Raw genomic sequence first — 21,804 nt, 5'->3', positions numbered from 1 at the left:
AGCTATTTCCATCTATTTCAAGTCTAATCATCTTCCTCCGGTGCATCCTGTATATGACGTGACCAAGCGAATCGTGCCTCAACAGCCGCCTTCCGAACATCTCTCTTCAGATCATCCAGGACAGCACGCAGCGAGCGTAGAACATGTGCCTTCTCAGGAAGAAGCGGGGAGATAGACGTAGATGTTTCGTTAGCCGCTTGCTTCACAGCGAGGAGGTAGAGACAGTTCAGAGCATTGACGCGTAGTATTGGGGGATTGACAGCATCGGTTGTAGGACCTGTTTCTGTAGTTTTCAATAGACGCTGAATGAGACTGTGGACGTGTCCGCACTGGTCTATTGCTACGACGCCGTTGTCGGCTATAATCACGTTGAGAGTGTGCAGGGTTGCTTTGCGGACTGCGACTGAGTCTGCAGTTTGGAGGTCTAGGGATTGGAGGAGAAGTGGGAGGAGTGGTGTGAGTTCTATCATGACCAGGTCTGTGGGGATTGTAGAGAGGATTCCGGCTAGAGCTGTGAGATGAGCTGGCTTGATGTGATCATAGACTGGAGTTGAGTTTTGGTTGTTGGCCACGTTTACTTCGCGGATTGTGGTCGAGATCTTGGGGACTACTGTTGCGAAAACACGCTGCTTGTGTAGAAGGCGGATGTTGGCGCCGTTGGTTGCGCATAGGATTTCGTCGTCTTTGAGAAGGATGGCGAAGCCTCGGGCGGATTCTAGGCTTATTTTTTGGTTTGGGGACGAAAGGAGACCCAAGAGCGAGGTTAGGATTTTAGTGGTTGTTGGGTATAGCCGGAGGACAAGTCCCTTGGCCAGCCAAAAGATGGTATCAATAGTGGCAGGGGTGTCCCGTTGGGATGAAACCAATTCGTCAAACAGGGTCTCTGCGACTTTGAGTTTGATGTCCTCTTGTGATAGGCACTTATTGACAAGCAAGGCCACATGTCGCAGGAAAGCGAAGTGTGTAGCTGAGTCTGTAGTATCAGACATTGAACGCGGTATAAGGTCTGAGAGCAGTGCCTTCATATCTGCAGCAACATTTGGTACGCTGTCAACACAGTTCTTGGATAGGCCTGCAAGAAGATATGTCGAAAGGATGATGGTACGTTCTTGGTCCGCCGTTGTGTTTTTTGAGAAGGGGACAGGAACAAAGTCAGGTGCCGTGGAAAAGAGCTTGTAAACATTCTCTGCCGCCTGCTCTTGCTTCTGAATGGAGACTGATCGAACCAAGAGGTTGCAGAGTCTTCCGAGAACGTCGAGAATGGTCGCGTCGTTAAGAATTTTGTTCTTTGATTTTCCTGATGTGGATTCTGAGACACTTCGGCAGAGACCAACCACAATTTTGTCAAAGTACATATCCACATTCGGGTCTGCATCCATCTGGCGCTGTTCCATAACCCAAAGGAAAGTCACGAGGATAGCATGTGGGTAATCTACAGATCCAGGCTGTTCTCTCTGAAGTAGAATGGACAGCTTACTGAACAAACGTCGGAACAGTGTTTCAAAGATATCCTTCTCGGTGCTTATCTGGGCCAGTATATCTAGAGTGGTTAGGTAATTGGTGTTGACCTTTCCGTCATCCTCTGGAAGGGTTGCGATGAATGCAGGAAAGGTGATATCCATAATCAGGCGGGGGTGGTGCTTGGAGATTTTGGCAAGTGCGGAAATGGCCTCCTCTTTCAAGCCATTTCGACCAACGGAGTCCTCATTCAGGAGAATGTCATTCAAATACTGAACAAAAAGGCCTATTTCGTTGTCCTGGAAGAAGTCACGCAAGTTTGATAGACTGAGGAAGCCCTTGAGAGCGGTGACTCGGAACGCAGCTTCTTCCTTCGCAGCGCCCATCAACGCCTGGCCAAGGACTTCAAAGAATTGATCCTTGTACTCATGTAGCGGATTTGCGAGGTCAACATCAACGCTTCGAGAATCCCACTCGCCAAAAACATCGATTGCAGACTGGAACAGAACAGCCAAAGTCTCAAGAAGAGCCTTTTGCTTAGCAATCCCATCTGCTTCTTGATAGATGGTGAAAATGGGTGCGATCACGGTCTTCACAATTAAAGTAAAGGCAATGACGGAGGAAGAAGCCAGCGACTTGAGGATCTGTTGAGCAGGCTTCGCTTTTTTCTGTTCCCGCTCTTGCATCTGCTCGTTACACTCCTTGGTGATTGGTTGGAGGTACTGTGCAAGAGGTATATCCTGTGAGACCTGCGTCACTCCTTCTGCAAGCCTTTTGGCAGTAGCATTCAGGGCCTGGAGAGAAGATTCTGACAGGAATTCTTCTTGTGCATTGAGGATCTCGAACTTTAACACCTCCCAAATGGTAATAGAGTAACGGGAAACAGTATCAGGGTCATAAGAGTGGATACACGCAATCAAGCAGTTGAGAGCATCTTTCTAGAAGAGCATTAGATGTGGCACTTGGTCACTGTTCAGGGTAGGCCTACCTTCACATTCGGAGAAGTCGAGTCCAGCTTCTCTAGCAATGCTGAAATGGCGTGGGGTGCAAACAGCCCGTTGGAAGAAATGCATTCTTGAAGGCGGTCCTTTAAGTCTTGCGCAGTTATTCCATACGGGTCGTTCGGAGGTGGTCGAAATGTGATCGGGAAGTAATTGTATACCGCGTCAAAGAGGAGCTATAAAAGTCAGTTGCTGCCAATCACTTTTACTTCACTTTAAGGTCTGAAAACCTACCTCGACGTGGTTGGTAATATCCCATTCAACCATAACCACCTTCAAAATAGAAAATACGATCATCAAGTTGCGGGGATCTTTTTCTCCAGTCATAAGGTCGACAATACCAACGAGGGAGAAGTCGCCCATCTCGCGCAATGCTGTTCATAATCAACATACTATTTTCAATTGCAGTTGGAAGGCAACGTACCTGTGCGATGCCTCGACATCAATTCGTTCAGCAATTGATAAACCTGGAATCGCTGTGACTGGGAGCGAGATTGCAAGTCCTGGAAGTTGGCAAAGATCCTATTCAGATTGAGCATTAGCCTCCAAGCCCATAAATCATGGACAAAGATATCACATACCCCTTTGCCGTCTCAACAGCTAATGCCTTGTTGAATCGCTCCAAACTCTGCAAGTTTTCCAGACCAGCAACTGCGCCGCCATCCTCAATCCGATCACAAAAGAAGGTGGTCAAGACCTGGATCTGCTGTCTGGATAGATAGCGGGGTGATAGAGCCTTGATCACAGCGGTTAGGAAAGAGACGGCCTTGCCGCGCAGAATTGGGTCTTCGTCATTGATATAGTCGGCCAATTGCCGGACAATCTCGATCAGAGTGATTTTGCTGCTTTCCACATCTATAAGAATGATACTGTCAGAGTCACCGCCGTACTGTTAGGGCGGAGTGTAAACTTACCTTGAGCGACGCTGCTTGCGATAGCTTTGGCTTCTTCCTTGTCGTGTTCGACGACCAGCATGAATGTCTGCAAGGCCGACATGATGCTAATCAATCGACTATGTAAGCCAAGAATAAGAGTTATGGAAAGAAGATACTCGCTATCGTTCCCAATTTCTAACGGCTTATCGATAACCACCACGTGATACTATCTCTTATTATCACGTGCTACCCTTGCGTCATGGCTAGCAGGGAACATGCATGCATCACCGCTCAACTATTTTGCCCGTCCAAGATGAGAGAAACAAGTTTATTCACTTATTCACTTCTACTAATCACATCAACAGCTGCTGTTCTGGGATTGTCTATTCCACTCACTTTCCATCAGCACCTACCACTACTACCTTCAAACCAACAGCCCATCATGGACAAATCCATTCCTGACATCCCCAAGCCACAGCCCTTTACTGCAAAGGAAGATCTATCAGGCCACGCAGATGGCCCTATCATCTCAGATGTTCTCCCAAAGACCAAAGCCATCAATATCTTTGCCCGGCTCACCCGGGACTTCGAGCCGATCGCCTCTCACCTTAACGATGCATCCAAGAACATCACCGTCCTGGCTCCCAGAAACAGTGCAGTAGAGGCTCTACCATACAAGCCATGGGAAGTAGCTGACGATTATGCTCGTGGTGGTGTGAGAGTATATGAGGGACAGGAGGGACATGATCGGATCAAGCAGAATCTGCAGCGGTTTGTAGAGGCTCACCTCATTCCTGTCAGCCCTTGGAAGGAGGGTGAAGAGGTAGAAACATTGGCAGGAAAGAAATTGAAGTGGGTGAAGGAAGGAGACAAGGTTTTTGTAAGTGTTCTATCTGCGAGACTCAACTGTCCTCCTACTGATACTGACTGTTTCCAGATCCAACCGGGCAATATCGAAGTGGATAGCATTGCTGTGAAAGTGTCTAATGGAGAGGTTTGGGTCGTGAATTCGGTCATCACCTAGTGATCCAGACTTTCACTGTCTAATGACTTTATGAACCGTTTTATTATGATCAAAATATGAATTTTTCCTCGGATGACCGAGTTGATGAGTGTCTTTTTCAGCCCTAACTATCGTACTTGATTTCTTTGTGAAACATTCCTCTTTTTTTATAACAGCTTGGTATGATTCTACCCTGAATATTCTTTTCAATTAGATCCCTGCAGTGCGAAGTTGCGTAGAACTCTCTCCTCAACTCCATCCAGGATACAGAAGTGCTCCATGACCTCCAAGTTTTCAGCCTCACTCAAGAACAGTTTATCAGGATCCTGACCAGGCTGCATGGGGTTCACCATAGCAGCAGGGTTAGCCATACCCATTTGCTGGGCCATTTGATTGGCAGCTACAAACGATATCAGTTTAAATGCAAGGACGGCAATTTACAGAGAAAAACTCACAGTTATCGCTGCCCAGGATAAATGCAAAGACAGACTGCAGACCCATAAGGTTAAGGAAGTACCATGATAGACTCGAAACCCATCGCACATCCAAGTCGCGAGTCATGACACCAGACTGCAGCATGGACTTGAATCGGATAGTCAGCGGGAACGGTAATTTCACTGTAGATAGTATTAGTATAATTGAAGCTTCTTCTTCTTTTCTTAACACGTACAGATCACGAAACCCGAGAAGAAAGCATTGATCCAGCTCATAATCAACGTCTGCGGGATCATCATCATCATGTTGCCCTTCACCATGCCCATCATACCCTCCATCGCTGCAGGGTCGGTCATTGGGTTCGCGGGTGGCTGGCCACGGTTTTCAGGGTCCTTGAGGAAAGAGCCGTTCCGGAAGCCCTTAACTAAGTAGTTCTTCCGCATCTCGAATGCCTCGCGATCTAACACAGCGCAGGCGTGATTGCGGAGGTTAACTCCGCGGAGGAGGGCATGTCGTTCGCGGGATTCAGCGAGGCTGGAGGCTGGCTTTGGTGGTGTGTTCATCAAGACTGTTGCATAGTGGCGCAAGATTCCGGTGAGGATCTATTCAAGCAGAAGACTATTAGGTTTTGAAGGTCATAGAGTGCTGGCTATAAGTCATACCATAACCACTGAGATTGGGAAGAGAATCCAGTAACTAGTAGAACATGGTCAGCTGGAGTTGCCCACTTCCATTGCAATAGATGGTGGTGCTCACAAGAGAGCAGGATCCCGAAGGATAGTCTGCTCAGCTCCTTGAATAGCCATGGTGAGTAAATGACCTAGGAAAGACCGGTCGATTTATTGCTAATTGACAAGATCTTTCCCTGGGGGACTGGTTGTTGAAGTTGGAAGCGGGGAGAAGATGATGAAGGAGATGGTGAGGTTGCAGCGCGGCCGCCCATTGGCCGTTGATGAGCTCCAGCTTTCTCCAAATGGCCACGCCGCAACTGTGTCCCTTGTGATAAACAACACCGTCTACACAACAAAGAAATATTCTCTTACTCAGCCTTTATACAGCAAATCAGTTGTTTTATTCGTTCTATCTATTTCAATCCAATCTACAGCCATGGCGACCAAGGTGCCTGTTTACTCGACAAATGGTCGGTATTCGATCTACTTCAGTTCGCGACAGGACAAATTGCATTTTCCAAAGCTAACCAATCTACATCTATAGACCTCAAGTCGACCACCGATGATGCTATCCTCCCCTACCTAAACAACCTACCCGCGCCCTACACCTTCACACCAGATCACAGCAAGAGCAACATTCGCTTCGTGCTCGGATACAGCGCCGTCACAATTGCCGGCTTCACATTCTACGCAGACCGCACACTAGGCTGGGAAGCGACTACGTCCAGATGGATCATCGCAGCTGTAGTCTCGTACTTCATCCTCAACTCCGCGCTCACGTACTGGATCTGGGCCGTTGAGGCTGGCGAGGTATACAGCGGAAAGCGCAAAACGGGCGAGACGGTACGTATCCTTATTCTGGGTTGTTGTTTGATTCTGGCTAATTGACGCTTCTTTCAGATCTCAATCTCCTCGTCTGTCAAAAAGAACACAGTCCCTTACAAGCTTCGTGTGCTTTACAAGTCACCTGCTGGCAAGGTCCTACAAGATAAGCAGATCGAAGCTCCTTTAACTAGCTGGTTCTCTGCTCAAGGCGAATTCCACTCTAAGCCCTTCCGTCAATGGCTGGCTAGTGAGATCGATGTCTTGAGATTAGCAGCCAAAGAGAGTGAAAAAAAGACCGAACAGCAATGATTGACGGTAGTGGGATAACTAAGGTCTCTATTAGGTCTGATATTGGCATATTGGAATGAGAAGATTGTGCATTGATTTGTTGCCGGCCTTGAACGTGTGCTTGCATACTACATGTGTCAAAATTTATGGCCTACAGCTTACCACCTAGGTAGACATAAAAGCATAAGCATAAAGTGAAAATAACTTCATCCCATATATTCAACGAATGGCTAAAATAAAACAATCTATCAAAAGTGTTTGACATAACAGCCTCTACGTATAACTTCTGTCAGTTTTTTTTAAAAAAATCTATAGCCTCACTTAGTTGGCAGCCTCAAGAGTGCCAGGGCGCTCTGTGGCGGCAGCAGGCTCGACACCGTCCAAGCGCTTGTTCTGGATAAGACGCTATGAATAATTATGTTAGCGGCGCATTTCGACCTTATTTCATAGAACGGAAAACTCACCAGCAGGTTCCGGAGCAAGACAACGATGGTCACCTTGCCAATAGAAGGAACGAAGATAGAGGCTTTCTGCTTGACCTCAGGGCCGAAGTTCTATAAAAAGCAAGATTAGTATGAAATCAGACAAAAACATAAAATCACCCTCACCTTTTCACTCGAGAAGTTGACACAAACAGCACCATCGCGGAGCAAGCTAGTATCGAACTGGTACTTATCACCAGGGACACCAGTGATAACAACGTCACAAAGCGGTGCCACATCCTTAATAGTAGCACCCTCCATATCAACAATCTCATGACGCTTGTTCTTCAAGCCCTCGCCACGAGTAAACTTCTGCACACCGGTAATATCAACACTGTAGACACAAGCACCGTCATTGGCGAGGAGGGCAGCAAGCGGGCGACCAACAACCTCAGACCGGTTGACGACACAGATAGTCTTTCCGAAAAGGCGCTTTCCATCTGGCAGGATCGTGTTGTAGATGTTAAGGTATTCGAGGATCTTGATGTTGGCCAACGGGGTGCAGGGCAGAATGCACTTTTGGCGCTTTGTCTCTGGGTCTAGGAAGCGGATGTTCTGGTACATGTTGAAGATGTAGCGGTGGCTTAGACCCTCGACGTCCTTGGATACATCGACTATCTGCTGCAAGTATTGGTCTTGGCGGTTGTTGAAGATCGGGTAGTAGACGATTATGCCGTCGACGTTGGAGTCGGTGTTGGCGGTGAGGATGGACTCTTCGATATCATCGCGAGAGACTTCACGGAGGGTATACTTGAATCCACTGGATGAAATGTGAGTTGGTATTCAACTACTTCGGTCTCTTTTTGCAAGTATGGATAGACAAGTATAAGATTCATACTTGGCCACCACAACCTGCAGATAATGTGTGCGATTGACAGGGAAATCCATGTACATACTTCTCCTCACAGGTCTTCTGTGTCCATTGCGCATACATCAACGCAGCAGGGTCATCGTTGGCCAAGAAGCCAACGAGGTGCGGCGGGTTCTCAAGAGTTTTGAGGCCCTCCTGTACTTCTTTAAGGAGGCCATTGGCGACGTTTTTGGCCAACACTACCTTGCAGGGTGTGGAAACAGCATCTTTAGCAGCCGACATGATGACTAGTAGGTTTAAGAGTCGCTGAAATTGTGTGAATAGCTTCTCTAGTTTGCGCGGGGCTCGCTGACTCGAAGAAAAAATCTTATCGATAAGAAACCGGGCCGCATTTGGTCTCAATTGCCGAGATCCTTCAGGCTTGACTAGGCACAGATCATTCATACTGAGTGATTTATGAAGATGTCATTTACAGAGTGGAACTACATGGGACTAGGTATTGCTACGTATACTCAATTGAACAAATGGAAATAAATTGAAGATCCAACCATTGGAGATACATAGAAACCAGTCAGAACTAGAATGGGTTCTTCAATCTCGCGCCCCCCGATGCGCGGGAAATAATCTAAACATACAGGATATAATCACATTTTGGTAGCCAGTAGATCAGCCAAATCCTTGAGAGTCCAAGCTTCCACCAGTGTACTAATTCACTCCCTGGAAAATTAGTCTTGACGTGCTTACATCGCTAAATCCAGGGCACTGAACCAACTTCCGCCTAGTGAGAATGCCGAATACTTGAGGAACATAACGAAACAATGGCTTCAAAATTGTACAAGCTATCTGTCTATAAACACATAGTTAGAAAACAAGGAACGAACCGCGATGGATCATTTAAGGTGTCTTTTAGCTCACCTATGCGGAGAAAGACTTGTTGAAGGCAACAGTGGTCTCCTTCAGCTTGGCTTCGGTCTCCTTGGTGACCTGGCCGTCCTTCTCAATAGCCTGCTGGATCTCGGGAACGTTGGTCTTCAGGTGAGAGAGGAAGTCAGCCTCCCAGGTGAGGATCTTGGCGACGGGGATGTTGTCGAGGAGACCGTTAACACCGGCGAAGATGAGGGGAACCATGTCGGGAACGGCCATGGGGGAGTACTGCTTCTGCTTGAGCAGCTCAGTCAGACGCTCACCACGGGCAAGGGTCTGCTTAGTGGAGGCATCAAGATCGGAACCGAACTGGGCGAAGGCAGCGACCTCACGGTACTGAGCCAAGAACAGCTTCAGGGAACCGGCGACCTGCTTCATGGCCTTGACCTGGGCAGCGGAACCGACACGGGACACGGACAGACCGACGTTAATAGCGGGACGGATACCCTTGTAGAACAGCTCGGACTCAAGGAAGATCTGGCCGTCAGTGATGGAAATGACGTTGGTGGGAATGTAAGCAGACACGTCACCACCCTGGGTCTCAATGATGGGCAGGGCAGTCAAGGAACCAGCACCGTGGGTCTTGTTCATCTTGGCGGCACGCTCGAGGAGACGAGAGTGCAGGTAGAAAACGTCACCGGGGTAGGCCTCACGTCCGGGGGGACGGCGGAGCAGCAGAGACATCTGACGGTAGGCAACGGCCTGCTTGGACAGATCGTCGAAGATGATGACGGCGTGGCGGCCGTTGTCACGGAACCACTCACCCATGGCGGTACCAGTGAAGGGAGCAAGGTACTGCAGGGGAGCGGCCTCGGAAGCGGTGGCGGCAACGACAATGGAGTACTTCATGGCGTCGTTCTCCTCAAGAGTCTTGACGAGCTGAGCGACGGTGGAACGCTTCTGACCGACGGCGACGTAGATGCAGTAAAGCTTCTCAGCCTCATCGGGGGAGGAGTTCCAACGCTTCTGGTTGAGGATGGTGTCCAGAGCAACGGCAGTCTTACCGGTCTGGCGATCACCAATGATCAACTCACGCTGTCCACGGCCGATGGGGACCATAGAGTCGACACACTTAAGACCGGTCTGTACGGGCTGGTTGACAGACTGACGGGGCAGAATGCCGGGGGCCTTGAGCTGAGCACGGCTCTTAGCCTTGGCGTTGAGGGGACCCTTGCCATCAATGGGGTTACCAAGAGCGTCGACAACACGGCCGAGCAGCTCAGGGCCGACGGGAACATCAACCTATAATGGGTCGTAAGCAAGTATTCCAAAATAAGAAAATTGAATTGAGCATTCAGGGTCCATTGATGGGAAAAGTGGACCCTGTTCAACCGAAGGGGGTTTACTTACAATCTCGCCAGTACGCTTGACGGTCTCACCCTCCTGGACGAGACGGTCGGAACCGAACAGGACGACACCGACCTGGCCAGCCTCGAGGTTCATGCACATACCCTTAACACCGGAGGCGAACCTGATCATCCGTTAGTTGGTTGTTGTCAATGCCAAGACAAGTTGGGGGCACATACTCAACAAGCTCCTCAGCCTGGACGTTGGTCATACCGTGGACACGGGCAATACCGTCACTAAATTGGGAAAAATTAGTTTCAAGTTCGAGAAAGATTCAATTGAAGACAGGCGTGGGCGCAATTGGTGGGATTGTATCGGTTGATCGAATTTTTTTTTCTCGCGACCCTTCCCGGGGACAGATTGACGTACCCGACCGACAGGACACGACCAGTCTCGGCAAGACCAGCCTCCTCGTGAACACCACGAATACGCTGCTCAAGGATGGAGGAGACTTCGGTAGGGGTAGCCTTAGCCTCGGAGGCATAGGAGCGGACCTTGGAGGCACCGGCAACGGGGCCGGCAGCAGCCGCGCGGACCTGATATAACGAAAACTTGTCAACGACGTGTTCGTAGGGAGTATATATGACCGAGCCATCCTCAATTTGTCGACGAGAGGGTAGTGATGGGATCGGAGGACCAATCGAGCTTGAATTCAAGATGGAAAATGTAGTTCTGGCGATGATTGAGGATGGCTAGGATGGGATGGACTCACCGAGGCGATGCGGCCAGTGGCCGAAACAGCCGCAACGGAGCGGCTGGATTGCCGCAGAGCGTTCCTGAACATTGTGAAAGAGGGTTCAGAGGGTGGGAGAATAAATTCTCTGAGAGGAGATGCAATTGGGGAGAGAGGAGATCGGGGAAGAGAGGAAAGGTTGTGGACGGGTGGGAAGGAGAGCTTTGTCGTCGGGGGAGGATTGGATTCTCAGAATTTGCGCTAAACCCTTTTAGGTGTTGGTGTCTCCGATGTGGCCCTAGTGTTACCGCTTCTGGTATTTTATTCTTCTTTTGCTGCTAGTAAAATAGGTCTGTGTCTTTTAATTTCCTCATCTTATATTTCAATTCTATCTTATATCATTTACCCTCATAATTGACTATAATAGTTCACATCTATTTTAAGGGGGAAAGGTTACTTATGTGGGAGGTTGGTTCCGAGGGCGGATCAGATCTTCCCGTTTTTTTCTCTTCGGCTCTCCGGAATCTCCTAGGTCATGTGCCTGCTTAGGTAATGCGTTTCGTCACAGCAACGGACACAGTGTATACAATGTAGTATATCTCGCGTACAGATATGCCTGGTATTGTAATGCTAGATTAGTACGTCTGTTGAGATAAATTGAGCTATATTGGTCTCGAACGCTGCAAAGAAAAAAAAAAAAAAAGAGGATCAGAAAAGATAATACCAGGGTTGGTCTTAAAATGTTCGGGATTGAACCTTGCCAGCTCGAGAGACCCATATCGTTTAAGTCCCATGGGATATGTATCTCATTTTGAAATTGTAAGTCGCTGTAATACCATCTCCAACGCCATCGATTGTCCCGTAGAGCAAAGAAAGCCCAGTAATTCATCTACTTCTTCCGTTTGAACCGCAATCTCCAATGCAGTGTTTATTTTGCTACGGCCTTCCCCTGTTCCTTACGGAACTTTGCGATCTCGATTTCCACGTTCTGGTGGAAACGCTGTCTCAGTTCCGCGCGATAGCCAAAGAAGAATAGAATCTCCATCCAGACGAATAGCGGCGCAAGTAGAAGGGCTTGAACGAGGTTGTCAAGCAACGCTGGCGCACGTCCCTCGAAAATACCGTGTCCGATGAACTGTACCAACCATGACACAACATGTACTCCCACCGCGTAATAGTTGACGATCGTACCGTAGGTTCCGAGGAGGTAATTGCCAGCTGTGGCGGCGCCAATGACGAGCGGTGCGACGAGGCCGCCTGCGACTGGTTCTAGGAGTATGTAGAAGGAGGCATAGACGAAGGCCGCGATTGTACCAAGATTGGCTGGCAGGTATTCGTAGGAGATGGGGCTGGGGACGGAAAAGAAAGTAGGAGTGTTACATGCCTGCGAGTTGCATCGTCAGCTTCAGGTCCTCGTAACAAAGCGAGAATAATTACCAGCAGGATTCCAGTGAAAAGTAGGATTGGAACGAAAGTGATGTGAATGGCAACATTCACCTGGATATGCCTATTAGTGATCCTCTTTTGTGGTCATGTCCAAGAGCCTATTGTACCGGGTTGTTATGGTAGACTCCATACTGTATAAGTCAGTTATAGCCGGAGTAGATAAAGCAGATCTAGAACTCACGAAGAGCAGCTGCTTTTCCAGGTTGAGTGCCATGGTGAATGAAGTGGGAAAAAATACCAAAAAAAAAAAAAAAAAAACGGTGGGTTGTTTGGAGAGAAAAGGGAAACGACGTGATGCCGAGTCATGTAACCGAGCTCTCTGAGTGGTGCAATTCGAATGTCCACATGCGGTAAGTGCTTGGGCCGAGGATGTCAAAGTGGGGTTTCTATACAACACCACCTTTTCCTCAACACTTTTCAACAGAATAATGCCCTAGCTAGAAGAAGAGTCGAAACATCTTCCTTCAATATGCAAAGGTCGATCTCCTGAGGTATATAATCTATTCCATTACCAACCCGGGTCCTCGAAACCTTGTCTTTGTTCAGCTACTATCTACTCCGTTGGTACTATCAGACAAATTCCACCGAGTCAATCATTATCACAACGACCTTTAGTACCTATATTCTACTCCAAGAGACCTCTTCCTCTCTTCATTTAACACCCTTTCAGGATTACATTTACCCTTAAAAATTTAGGTAATCTTCCCTCATGGAAATAGGTAACTATGCAAGTGTGGTTTGATGTGATGTATGTGATGTATATCCGTATCCGTACACATGGAGTTTTAATATAACCGGGTTTGAACGGACTTGGATCCTGATTTTCCCACAAGTTGGAAGCTTCTCTATCAATCAAGCTCACCCATGAAAGTGACTGACCTTAAGTATTCTATGGATGTAGGTACGAAACTGATCTATGCTTGGTTCCCAAGGTTGGCTACTTTGATTGGTTAATATCCTACCCCGTAATTCAATTTGATCGTCAACCCTCAAACTTGAAGACTTTTTATATCAATTGATATCAGGATTGGATGAAGTTGTCATGTATAGTTCATTAGCTATTCCAAAACTTGGAATTAATTCCAATCCCAAGGTTGATGATAGCCCTAGTATAGATCTAGCTAATCACGTGATCTCCAAATCTCAACGGGCCGTGATATGGCCGAGAATCAATCCCAAAGCTTCCAAAAGCTCCTCTGTATCTGCTTTACCTCCTGCAGCAGATACCCACTATTACTCTCCTAAATTAATCACTCATTTACAGTCGCAACTCTATCCCCTCTTACGGCCATGAACTTGCAAGTGAACGACCTCGATTAAAGCGATCGCATTCCTCCACCATTCCAATCTATCGACTTCGACTTCGACTTCGACTGCGACTACGAGATCTAAAGATCTACGGATAATCAAGGCACTCAGGCATCTTACAGGCCCCACAATATTGTTCTTTTATCACAAAGCTTCCTCCGCCCTCCTCTCATCTCCCCAACCGCCAATATGTTTTTCTTGAAGCAAGAGACCAAGACTATCTCCTTGCATCCGTCCTATTTTGGACCTAATATGCGCGATTATCTGACCGCTCGACTCCACGAGGAAGAGGAAGGTCGTTGCACTGGTGAATACTTTGTGATTGCAGTGATGGATACCGTTGAGGTCGGCGATGGTCGCGTTATCCCGTCCGATGGAAATGCCGAGTACAATATTCAATACCGCGCCATCATCTGGAAGCCTTTCCGAGGCGAGACTGTGAGAGAAATTCCTGTCTAAATCCAATTCCCAATCTAACAGTGAAATAGGTTGATGCCATCGTTACCTCCGTTAAGCCCACCGGTATTTTCACACTAGCAGGCCCGCTGTCTGTCTTTATTGCGCGAAAGGTATAATTGAAAGTTCCTCGGTCATGAACTATTCTAATTTGTTCATTAGAACATCCCCTCCGATATCAAGTGGGAACCGAACACCGTGCCCCCGCAGTACACCGATCACGCAGAGCAAGTGATCGAAAAAGAAACCAGCTTGCGCCTGAAGATCCTCGGTGTTAAGCCCGACGTCGGTGCAATCAATGCCATTGGCACGATCAAGGAAGATTACCTTGGGTGAGTAAAAGCATGGATAATTTTTCTCCAAACATTCCCTGACTATTGGACTCGACAGACCTTTGTGATGAGATATGAGCCGCAACATACCCTCCATTTTGCAGAATGATCTTTGCTTTGCTGCGCCCAGCGATATTGAAACCCCCCTTCCCGATGATAGATGCTATTTTCATTCTTATCACTTCTTCCTATCCATGTTGCATTTCCTAGGATAAGTATTCGACGCATACATCCTCCTAGATTCCACCATTTCCGACTTTTCTATGTGGACTTTTTCGTCGGACCGTGTATCTTGCTCCATCTACAACCTCCGCAGAGTCCAACAACTTTCCCTTACCAAAAATACCTATGCAAAACCCAAACTTGGAATGCTTAGCCTTTATGGCTAGACCGACCTTCGATGGTGATATCATGCTGATCAAAGTCAAGTACCTGCATATATGATGCATACTGCTTGGTCAAGGAGTGTAGATATTACAATTCAATATCTTCTCCTTACTCTATTATCTCGTATACTCCTCTTACTAGATCCCTTATTATCTCTACCAAGACCTCATATTTAAGTTCAGCCTTGCATAACTTGATAAGAATGAGAAGTAAAGAATGATTAATTACCTAGGTATAAGTTGCCGGAGAGACGTGGGTGACTAGATCCTGGCTATCAACACTCCGTACCCAATTACTCTTTTCCGGCTGAAGGTGAAACACCGGCGTGTTTTTCATTGCCAGATTAAGATGAAAGTGGATTTGTACCTGGATTAAGTACCTAGTACTAGCGTAGACTATAGAGGTTTCATAGAAGGAGTGGGTACTGTGTACCTGTCTTAATTAATACTACGCGTACTGGCATACAAATATTAGCTCTTTCTGTTCCGGGCCTTCTGGACTCTGAGACTCCGTAGTTCATCGTATTTCTATTTCTTGAAATCCAATTCTTGAGCCAATTTCTCCACTTCATCCCTTCCCTCTTTCAATCTCCCAATACCCCTGATACTCCGAATACATTCCCACCTTCCACTCCTTTCCCTTGCATCAACTCGAGATGACTTACTTCACGGACTTGTATCAAAAGTTCCGCGCAAATCCCCGCAATGGGGAGGTCGCTGACAATCTATCTTACATCTACGTCCCCTCCACTACTACGTTCGAGGGCAAAGATGCAGTCATCAACCACCTGTCGCGACAATCTGCTGCGGTTAAAAAGAACAAGGAAGAAGTTATCAATACCATTGAGAGCTCGGATGCGTTGATTTTGGATATTGCGACTACTTTGGAATTTGTCGAAAGTGGCGGAGCCTATCTTCCCCATCTTGACGATAATTTCCTGGCCGACCGCGTTGTCACCTTCCCCACGGTAAGATTCCCCGATCCAGGTCCCTGTCAGCAGTAATAAGCTAATGCATACTTTTCTCCTGCAGCTCCACATCGTCCAATTTAACCCGCAAAAAGAAATTCAACAGGTTCGCATCTACTGGGATCAGGGTTCTCTTCTGAAAGAGGTGGAGGTTATCGGCGCGCGTGCACGCAACTGGCCCATTCGCGAAGCTAAGACCCAGATCCGTCTGCTCCAGAACGCTGTGGAGTTGCGATCTGCAGCTCCGTCCGATCAATCGTATACCCCGGCCCAGGCACGAGCTGCACGCCCTGGTTCGCCTGGCAAGCGTCACATCAAAGACCCCCATGCTGCCGACTCTCTGTATGATCTCTTGTCGCCCTCCAAGGTCGATGCCCTTAGGGATGATACCACATCATCTGCTTCTCCTGCCAAGAGATACACCAAGGATCCATATGCTCAGGAATCCTTGACGGATATCTTGTCTCCCAGCAAGGAAGGCCCTCCCAAGAATGTGCGTCCTTTTGCGCCTGCTTCGGCCCAGCCGGCTCCACGTGAATATGGCGATCTGTTCGTGGAGACTGAGGCAATGCCGGACTCCCCCTCGAAGCCAGAGAAAAAGATTAGCCATAAGCTTGGTGCCGGCAAGTACCAAGCCAATCGTATTTTCAACGACGAGAATGAGCAGACCCCGGTCAAGGTTGAGCGCGCCCTGTACCAGCCCAATCCTAAGAAGTGGGACCACTTCGAAATTGGTGACAACAATGAAGCGGAACCTATCCCGGCTGAACGCTCAATGTACAAGACAAGCGCTAACAAGTGGAACCACTTCGAGATTGGTGATACCGATCCTGCTACTCCTAAGAAGTCTGCTCTCACTGTGCCTTCTGCACCTGTTCATGGGGACCACCTCCCTTTCGAGGACGGCGATGTCAAAACGCCTCACTTCACTAAGCACGTTAATAAGCCCCGCCGCGATGCCGCTATCCACTTTAATCTGAAAGACGACCAGGAAGAGGATGGCCGCATTATCAGCTCCTTCCAGAATCGTGGCAAGCAGCTATATCAGAATAGCCTGTTCAACGAGACCTCACCCAACAAGGATAGCCAGAAAGAGCACGGTTCCAACCGCATGAAGGACTTTGACAGCCACTTTGATATGCACGATGTCTCACCTGTGCCTCCAAATGGCATCGAGAACAAAAAGCCAATTCCTGCTCATCAAAAATCCTCATGGGATAACTATGACGAGGCGTCTCCTGAGCCCATTCGCCCTTCTACTACACTTCACAACCCGGGCCGCCATAATCAGCCCAGCTGGAGCATGGTAGACGAGGAGTAAACACTCTACCGGGTGAGAGCGAAGAGTAAGGCTCGGCATTCCAGAGCTCAGGACTCAGGACCCAAATTGGCAAACTACCTGATTCGCCCTGATTTGCCGCCTTTCCACCGGTACTATAGTAGTACCGTAATGACGAACGACGTGTACTGATACCCAAAACAAAGACAGAAAAGAAGCGAGGTCAGAGGAAGCTAGTAAGACATATTCACTGGTTCTTTCGTGCTCTGAATGCAGGATTTCTCTGGCCTGCGCTTGATATTATTCCCACTTCACCTTACCCTTCTTGTCACTTTTTTTCCCATATCCTTTTATCATATCCCGATATCTCTGTGCTTGATTTATTTCAATTCTTTTGTACGCGTATCTGTCTTGTATCGAGTTAGTTCAATTCAAGACTTCTGATACAAGGCTTCTACATGTTTAATCTGTAGTATATTTTTCTTTCTCAAGAATTGATATTCAAAAAGTTCGTACCTGTTGAGCGAGATATATTTCATCTTTGATTTGATAGAGGCTTACCACCATGACCACCTTAAAACTTAGCATTCTCTTCATCACTTCTTTTGTCATTATTCTACCTTTGTATCTCCACCTCTACTTTTTCTCTTAACTTTGACCTTCTGCTAATAACCTTTACTTTCCTTCTCTATCTTCGCAATACCTTCTACCTTCTACTTTTGCAAAATACTACCTCTTCTGCCTTCCATACATCATGTATCTTCTCTCCCTTATCAATCTTATCAATCTTATCTATGTTCTGCTCCGTATACCATCTCTATACCCTAACCCTATACAACTTCTTCAACCTCTCCACCTCGACAAACATCCACCTCTACAAACCTCTACTTTCTTCTATCTCTCTCCCTCTACATACATCCAAAGCTCTATAACCCTCCAAGCTTATACACAACTCTGACACTCTCTACCTCTACAGATCCACGACCCTTCTAACCTTCCCAATCCCATCGACCTCTACCACATTCCCCATCCTCCTCTCTATAACAATAGATCCTCGTTCTCTATTCCCTCTTCAATTTGTTTGCTATACATGATCTTTCTTATCAATGACATCTCCTATATCTCCCCTATATAAACCTCTTCTCCTCTCCATCTTCTTCACTCCTCCACCCTCTCCCTCCTCTATGCTGGTAATAAAGAATTTTCAAGCTATGTGGCACGGACTGCTGACCTTGAATCAGCTGCCTAAGTAGGCACATCAATAGTCTTTCTGGCTTATGTTCCTCAAATTGCTGGTAATTGCAGAAAATATATGCAATACAATATCACTGTTGTTTCCAAACCGTGCATGAAGCTCTTCAATTACCGCGGATGTCAGAATTGTTTTTCCTGCTCCAGGGATCCCGGGGCAAAACAACGTCTGTTTGGGGTTCATAACCCAGGTTCGGAATTCAGGGGACTCCAAAAGCCATTGGCCAGTTCCTGTTTGTCGCCGGCTTTTGTAGTCATTTTGCTGAGTGGCATAGGCGGATACTGGTGAAAGCCAGTCAAGAATTGCTCGACGCTCTCGACAGTCTTGGTATTGCACTAGTTTTGTGATATTGCCCTGCGTTATATGCCCGTTGAATGCATTAAGGAGGATAATGTTACTACTGAGACGACTTCGAAGCGAGTGTATCTCGTCCAGCTCCCACTTTAACCGTTTCCACACCCTTTTCACCGCGTTCTTGCCCACTCCTTGATTGAGTTTCAACTCCATATAACTTTCGATCGTCTTCTCGATTTCGGTCAGGAAATTCTGGCAACCGTCCGCTATTTCTTGCAACTCGGCCCGCTGTTTATTACTAAGCATAGTGTTGGACAAATCGATTTCAACATCCTGAACCACAAATGAGAGGCTTCTGACTCTATGTAGTGGAGATCAGCCCAAGTATTTAAATGAGGGCTCTGAACCACTTGGGTAATTATTACTCATCAGAAAGTGCTTTGAACTGAGCTGGAGCTGCCACAAATTCCTTTCGAATTTTATTGCAAAGCTCAATGACTCCAATGAAGTCTCCAATACTAAAACCGAAGCTCATCGTCCGTGTTATATATAGGGAAGATTGACGCTTAGCAAAAGTAAGGTAGTCAAGTTGGTCAAAAATCCTATGGCAAGGCTGACACAGCTAATTTTTTTAGAAAATAAAAAACTGGAGAATGCTAGGAATGGCGCTTTGACTAGTAACATGTTCACAGGCTTTTTGATTGGCGCACTGCTTATGCAGGCGCACTCGGAGTATCACCTAGTTAGATACGTTTAGAAACAGAATGAAGCGGGCGCGATGGAATATGCTGTATATCATTATCCCTCACATCCGTCCGTCATCAGAGTTAGGTCGGCAGGTTGAATAGCTCTAAGCTTAGAAGGGTTTAAGGGAGATTTTCCAGACTGCTCGTTGCCTTAACTGCAATACCTAGGCGGCCGGTGTGAGGCTTGGGAAATTCGATGTTGGGTAGCAGCTTCTAGACCATACAAATGATAAACATACTTCTCGCTATTCTAATGATCCGGTAAAGTTATGGTACTCAGTTATTAACTAACTACTTAAAATAAATGAGGCTGACGGCGCTTTCCAAAGGCAGTTTAGCTGTTCTTGGCATTAGGATTCGAGAAACAATCGAAGAGTGCAGGTGGTAACACCGATTTCCGGAAATACTGTATGTTGTATCCCTACTGATCACGGTGCTCTTGGCGAGCCTGAGCTATTTGGTAAGCTCCTTTGGCGGGCGTGCATAGAATTCCCTGTTGAGTCCTGTTTTGGCTTCAATGTACGATTGCGAAATGTCGGAGATTTATAAGGCTGGTGGGCCCTGCCCCATAGTAGAAGAGTGCTGTCTTGTGACAATTGAATGCTATCTTGCGTCAAGAGGATGATCTTCTTGTCTTGCTGCAATGTATAGGATCAATCATTGGCGAACATGCTAAATTTTTGGGCGATTGGGCCAGGACTGAACTTTTTAGAGTTTTCAGTTCCTTTGTTCTTTACACTATCGCCGACTCTTATCACCTCCGTTAGAGTTGGGTATTTATTGACGCTATAGGAGACTTCTGTATTTTTATAATTGAAAACCACGTGGCACGCGGATGAGTTCGTCGACTTAGCGAAGGGCCGCAACCAATGCTAGTCTACACTGAAAGCCTGTAAGGTAGAAAAGCCTCAGCAACAGCCTCGAGTTTACCTTCTAGGCTTGAAAATCTACGAAAGTACGAATAGATATAATTGAACTTGAAATATACAACAATTTCATAAAATTGCGCTTTAGCCTAAATTCGGGGACAAGACGATCAAGGTAATTAAATTTATCTATTGTTTATCGCTGAAATTAGTACCAGCGCAGTAGGTATCTATGAGTAGGTAATTAGTTGGTGAAGCTACCCGTGAAGTCAGCCTCCTTAAATTAAGCATATTCTGTCGTTTCCTGCTCGCAAAATTCCCAGAATTCCTTCGCTCGACCTGATCCACCGTTTCCTTCCCTTTCGACTGTGCGCTTTAAGTTCTCTGCCACGCCAGGATGCAAGCGACCCCAGGGTATAACATACGCGGTATCATGATTATCAAGACTGATATCGGGGGAGAAGCTCGCGTACAGAACAGTATGAGCTGCCAAGACAGGACTATGCAGTAAGGGTCTTGAAAAGAACTTCATCAAACGGGAGTTACGCAGAAGATTTGTATTTGCTGCGCCGGGGTTCTGCGCCACGCTCAGTATTTCCCTCCCGCCATACCGTCGTGCCATCTCCGCTGCTAAGCACCAGTTACCAAGCTTCGAGGCATTGTAGTTGGCGATCTGATCCTTCGGGGGGTTGGTAAGATGAGCCATGACGATCACTTCTGGCAGGGGAGAGAACTCAACACTCTGGCTGCTCGTCCAGATGACGCGAGTGGATCCAGGTGAAGAATTACTAGCGCTGACTTCAAGAAGAGGAAGCAGTAAGCGAGTCAAGAAGAACGGTCCTAGGCAGTTGGTCGCAAGTTGAAGTTCGAAGCCCTGCTTTGAGACGCTGCCTCGAGGGGGCTGAGAAACGCCCGCATTGTTAACGAGCAGGTCTAGTTTGGACTCCTTTTCTTGAAAAGCCTGGACGGAGTCTTTGATAGATGTGAGGTTGTCGAGGTGGAGGGGAAGGAAGACTAGCTCTCCACTTGTACCTGCATTTGCAGCTTGGATGGCGTTTATTGCTTCTTTGGCTTTCTCTTCGGATCGGCCCATCATATAGATCTTCGCCCCCTTTCGATGGAGGATTTTAGCGAGTTCTAATCCGATACCTGAGGCTGCTCCTGTGATGATAATCGCTTTATTGGATAAATCAGGAAGGTTGTCCACAGTGAAGGTTGGACAAGGTGGAAAGACTTGTGAGAATTGAACACCCATGATGACGGACTCGGATAATGTCGAAATGAAAAAGAAAGAAAGGTCTATGTTGGGGAGGTCATAAAAAGAGAGCAGTAATAGGTATATATAGGTAAACAAAACCCCAAATTTCTCCTGATGGTAAGTTATTACTAAGAGCTTAAATTTGCGATCCCACGAGGCTCTAAAGCCTTTCAACGGATGCGATCGACATTGTGACAGCGTAATTAAAATTATTACCTTAAACACAATAATGTAAGAATGATGAAGGGGTGAAGGGGTGAAGGAAATTTGATGATAACTATTTACAGCCGAGGATCAAGTTAGTAACAAGTACTAACAACTTGCAAAGAGAATGGTTTAAAAAGTGTCGGAATCTAATAACTAATCTCAGCTATTACAACTATCTATTATGCCACGCCCCAAAATCCCCCTCGAAGCTCA

The 21,804-nt window shown here is 47.1% G+C and overlaps 11 protein-coding genes across 11 annotated transcripts; 4 read left to right on the top strand and 7 right to left on the bottom strand.

The window, feature by feature from the left end:
• Window positions 1–23: 23 nt before the first annotated feature.
• N7495_004700 (MET18/MMS19 family protein) lies at window positions 24–3,455 on the bottom strand (the record flags this gene model as incomplete). The annotated part of the gene is made up of 6 exons (XM_057207351.1): window positions 24–2,396; window positions 2,447–2,635; window positions 2,694–2,833; window positions 2,884–2,981; window positions 3,041–3,314; window positions 3,374–3,455. The coding sequence occupies 6 exons, from the start codon at window positions 3,453–3,455 to the stop codon at window positions 24–26; spliced, it is 3,156 nt and encodes a 1,051-aa protein (XP_057065031.1).
• A 138-nt stretch (window positions 3,456–3,593) lies between these two features.
• N7495_004699 (uncharacterized protein) lies at window positions 3,594–4,358 on the top strand (the record flags this gene model as incomplete). The annotated part of the gene is made up of 1 exon (XM_057207350.1): window positions 3,594–4,358. The coding sequence occupies one exon, from the start codon at window positions 3,594–3,596 to the stop codon at window positions 4,356–4,358; it is 765 nt and encodes a 254-aa protein (XP_057065030.1).
• A 185-nt stretch (window positions 4,359–4,543) lies between these two features.
• On the bottom strand, window positions 4,544–5,578 carry N7495_004698 (ER membrane complex subunit EMC3; the record flags this gene model as incomplete). The annotated part of the gene is made up of 5 exons (XM_057207349.1): window positions 4,544–4,737; window positions 4,793–4,954; window positions 5,008–5,374; window positions 5,435–5,468; window positions 5,529–5,578. The coding sequence occupies 5 exons, from the start codon at window positions 5,576–5,578 to the stop codon at window positions 4,544–4,546; spliced, it is 807 nt and encodes a 268-aa protein (XP_057065029.1).
• A 301-nt stretch (window positions 5,579–5,879) lies between these two features.
• On the top strand, window positions 5,880–6,577 carry N7495_004697 (signal peptidase complex subunit 2; the record flags this gene model as incomplete). Its single annotated transcript, XM_057207348.1, has 3 exons — window positions 5,880–5,913; window positions 5,988–6,286; window positions 6,344–6,577. The coding sequence occupies 3 exons, from the start codon at window positions 5,880–5,882 to the stop codon at window positions 6,575–6,577; spliced, it is 567 nt and encodes a 188-aa protein (XP_057065028.1).
• Window positions 6,578–6,877: 300 nt separating this feature from the next.
• N7495_004696 (methylenetetrahydrofolate dehydrogenase (NAD(+))) lies at window positions 6,878–8,131 on the bottom strand (the record flags this gene model as incomplete). The annotated part of the gene is made up of 4 exons (XM_057207347.1): window positions 6,878–6,961; window positions 7,021–7,110; window positions 7,165–7,798; window positions 7,935–8,131. The coding sequence occupies 4 exons, from the start codon at window positions 8,129–8,131 to the stop codon at window positions 6,878–6,880; spliced, it is 1,005 nt and encodes a 334-aa protein (XP_057065027.1).
• Window positions 8,132–8,764: 633 nt separating this feature from the next.
• Window positions 8,765–10,904, bottom strand: N7495_004695 (F1F0 ATP synthase subunit alpha; the record flags this gene model as incomplete). Its single annotated transcript, XM_057207346.1, has 4 exons — window positions 8,765–10,015; window positions 10,124–10,244; window positions 10,490–10,656; window positions 10,833–10,904. The coding sequence occupies 4 exons, from the start codon at window positions 10,902–10,904 to the stop codon at window positions 8,765–8,767; spliced, it is 1,611 nt and encodes a 536-aa protein (XP_057065026.1).
• Window positions 10,905–11,721: 817 nt separating this feature from the next.
• On the bottom strand, window positions 11,722–12,453 carry N7495_004694 (2-hydroxy-palmitic acid dioxygenase MPO1; the record flags this gene model as incomplete). Its single annotated transcript, XM_057207345.1, has 4 exons — window positions 11,722–12,177; window positions 12,231–12,290; window positions 12,347–12,370; window positions 12,421–12,453. The coding sequence occupies 4 exons, from the start codon at window positions 12,451–12,453 to the stop codon at window positions 11,722–11,724; spliced, it is 573 nt and encodes a 190-aa protein (XP_057065025.1).
• Window positions 12,454–13,736: 1,283 nt separating this feature from the next.
• On the top strand, window positions 13,737–14,403 carry N7495_004693 (DNA-directed RNA polymerase II subunit RPB7; the record flags this gene model as incomplete). The annotated part of the gene is made up of 4 exons (XM_057207344.1): window positions 13,737–13,985; window positions 14,036–14,116; window positions 14,166–14,335; window positions 14,394–14,403. The coding sequence occupies 4 exons, from the start codon at window positions 13,737–13,739 to the stop codon at window positions 14,401–14,403; spliced, it is 510 nt and encodes a 169-aa protein (XP_057065024.1).
• Window positions 14,404–15,377: 974 nt separating this feature from the next.
• N7495_004692 (uncharacterized protein) lies at window positions 15,378–17,010 on the top strand (the record flags this gene model as incomplete). The annotated part of the gene is made up of 2 exons (XM_057207343.1): window positions 15,378–15,689; window positions 15,754–17,010. 2 exons carry the CDS (start codon window positions 15,378–15,380, stop codon window positions 17,008–17,010), a joined length of 1,569 nt encoding a protein of 522 aa, XP_057065023.1.
• A 1,216-nt stretch (window positions 17,011–18,226) lies between these two features.
• Window positions 18,227–18,820, bottom strand: N7495_004691 (uncharacterized protein; the record flags this gene model as incomplete). Its single annotated transcript, XM_057207342.1, has 1 exon — window positions 18,227–18,820. The coding sequence occupies one exon, from the start codon at window positions 18,818–18,820 to the stop codon at window positions 18,227–18,229; it is 594 nt and encodes a 197-aa protein (XP_057065022.1).
• A 1,589-nt stretch (window positions 18,821–20,409) lies between these two features.
• On the bottom strand, window positions 20,410–21,381 carry N7495_004690 (NAD(P)-binding protein; the record flags this gene model as incomplete). Its single annotated transcript, XM_057207341.1, has 1 exon — window positions 20,410–21,381. The coding sequence occupies one exon, from the start codon at window positions 21,379–21,381 to the stop codon at window positions 20,410–20,412; it is 972 nt and encodes a 323-aa protein (XP_057065021.1).
• Between the last annotated feature and the right edge of the window lie 423 nt (window positions 21,382–21,804).

This window comes from Penicillium taxi, assembly GCF_028828555.1.
Source record: "Penicillium taxi strain IBT 34144 chromosome Unknown utg000003l_segment0_segment0, whole genome shotgun sequence".
Taxonomy (NCBI): Eukaryota; Fungi; Ascomycota; class Eurotiomycetes; order Eurotiales; family Aspergillaceae; genus Penicillium; species Penicillium taxi.
Note: the sequence above shows the minus strand (reverse complement) of the source record. Positions and strands in the feature narration are given on the sequence as shown.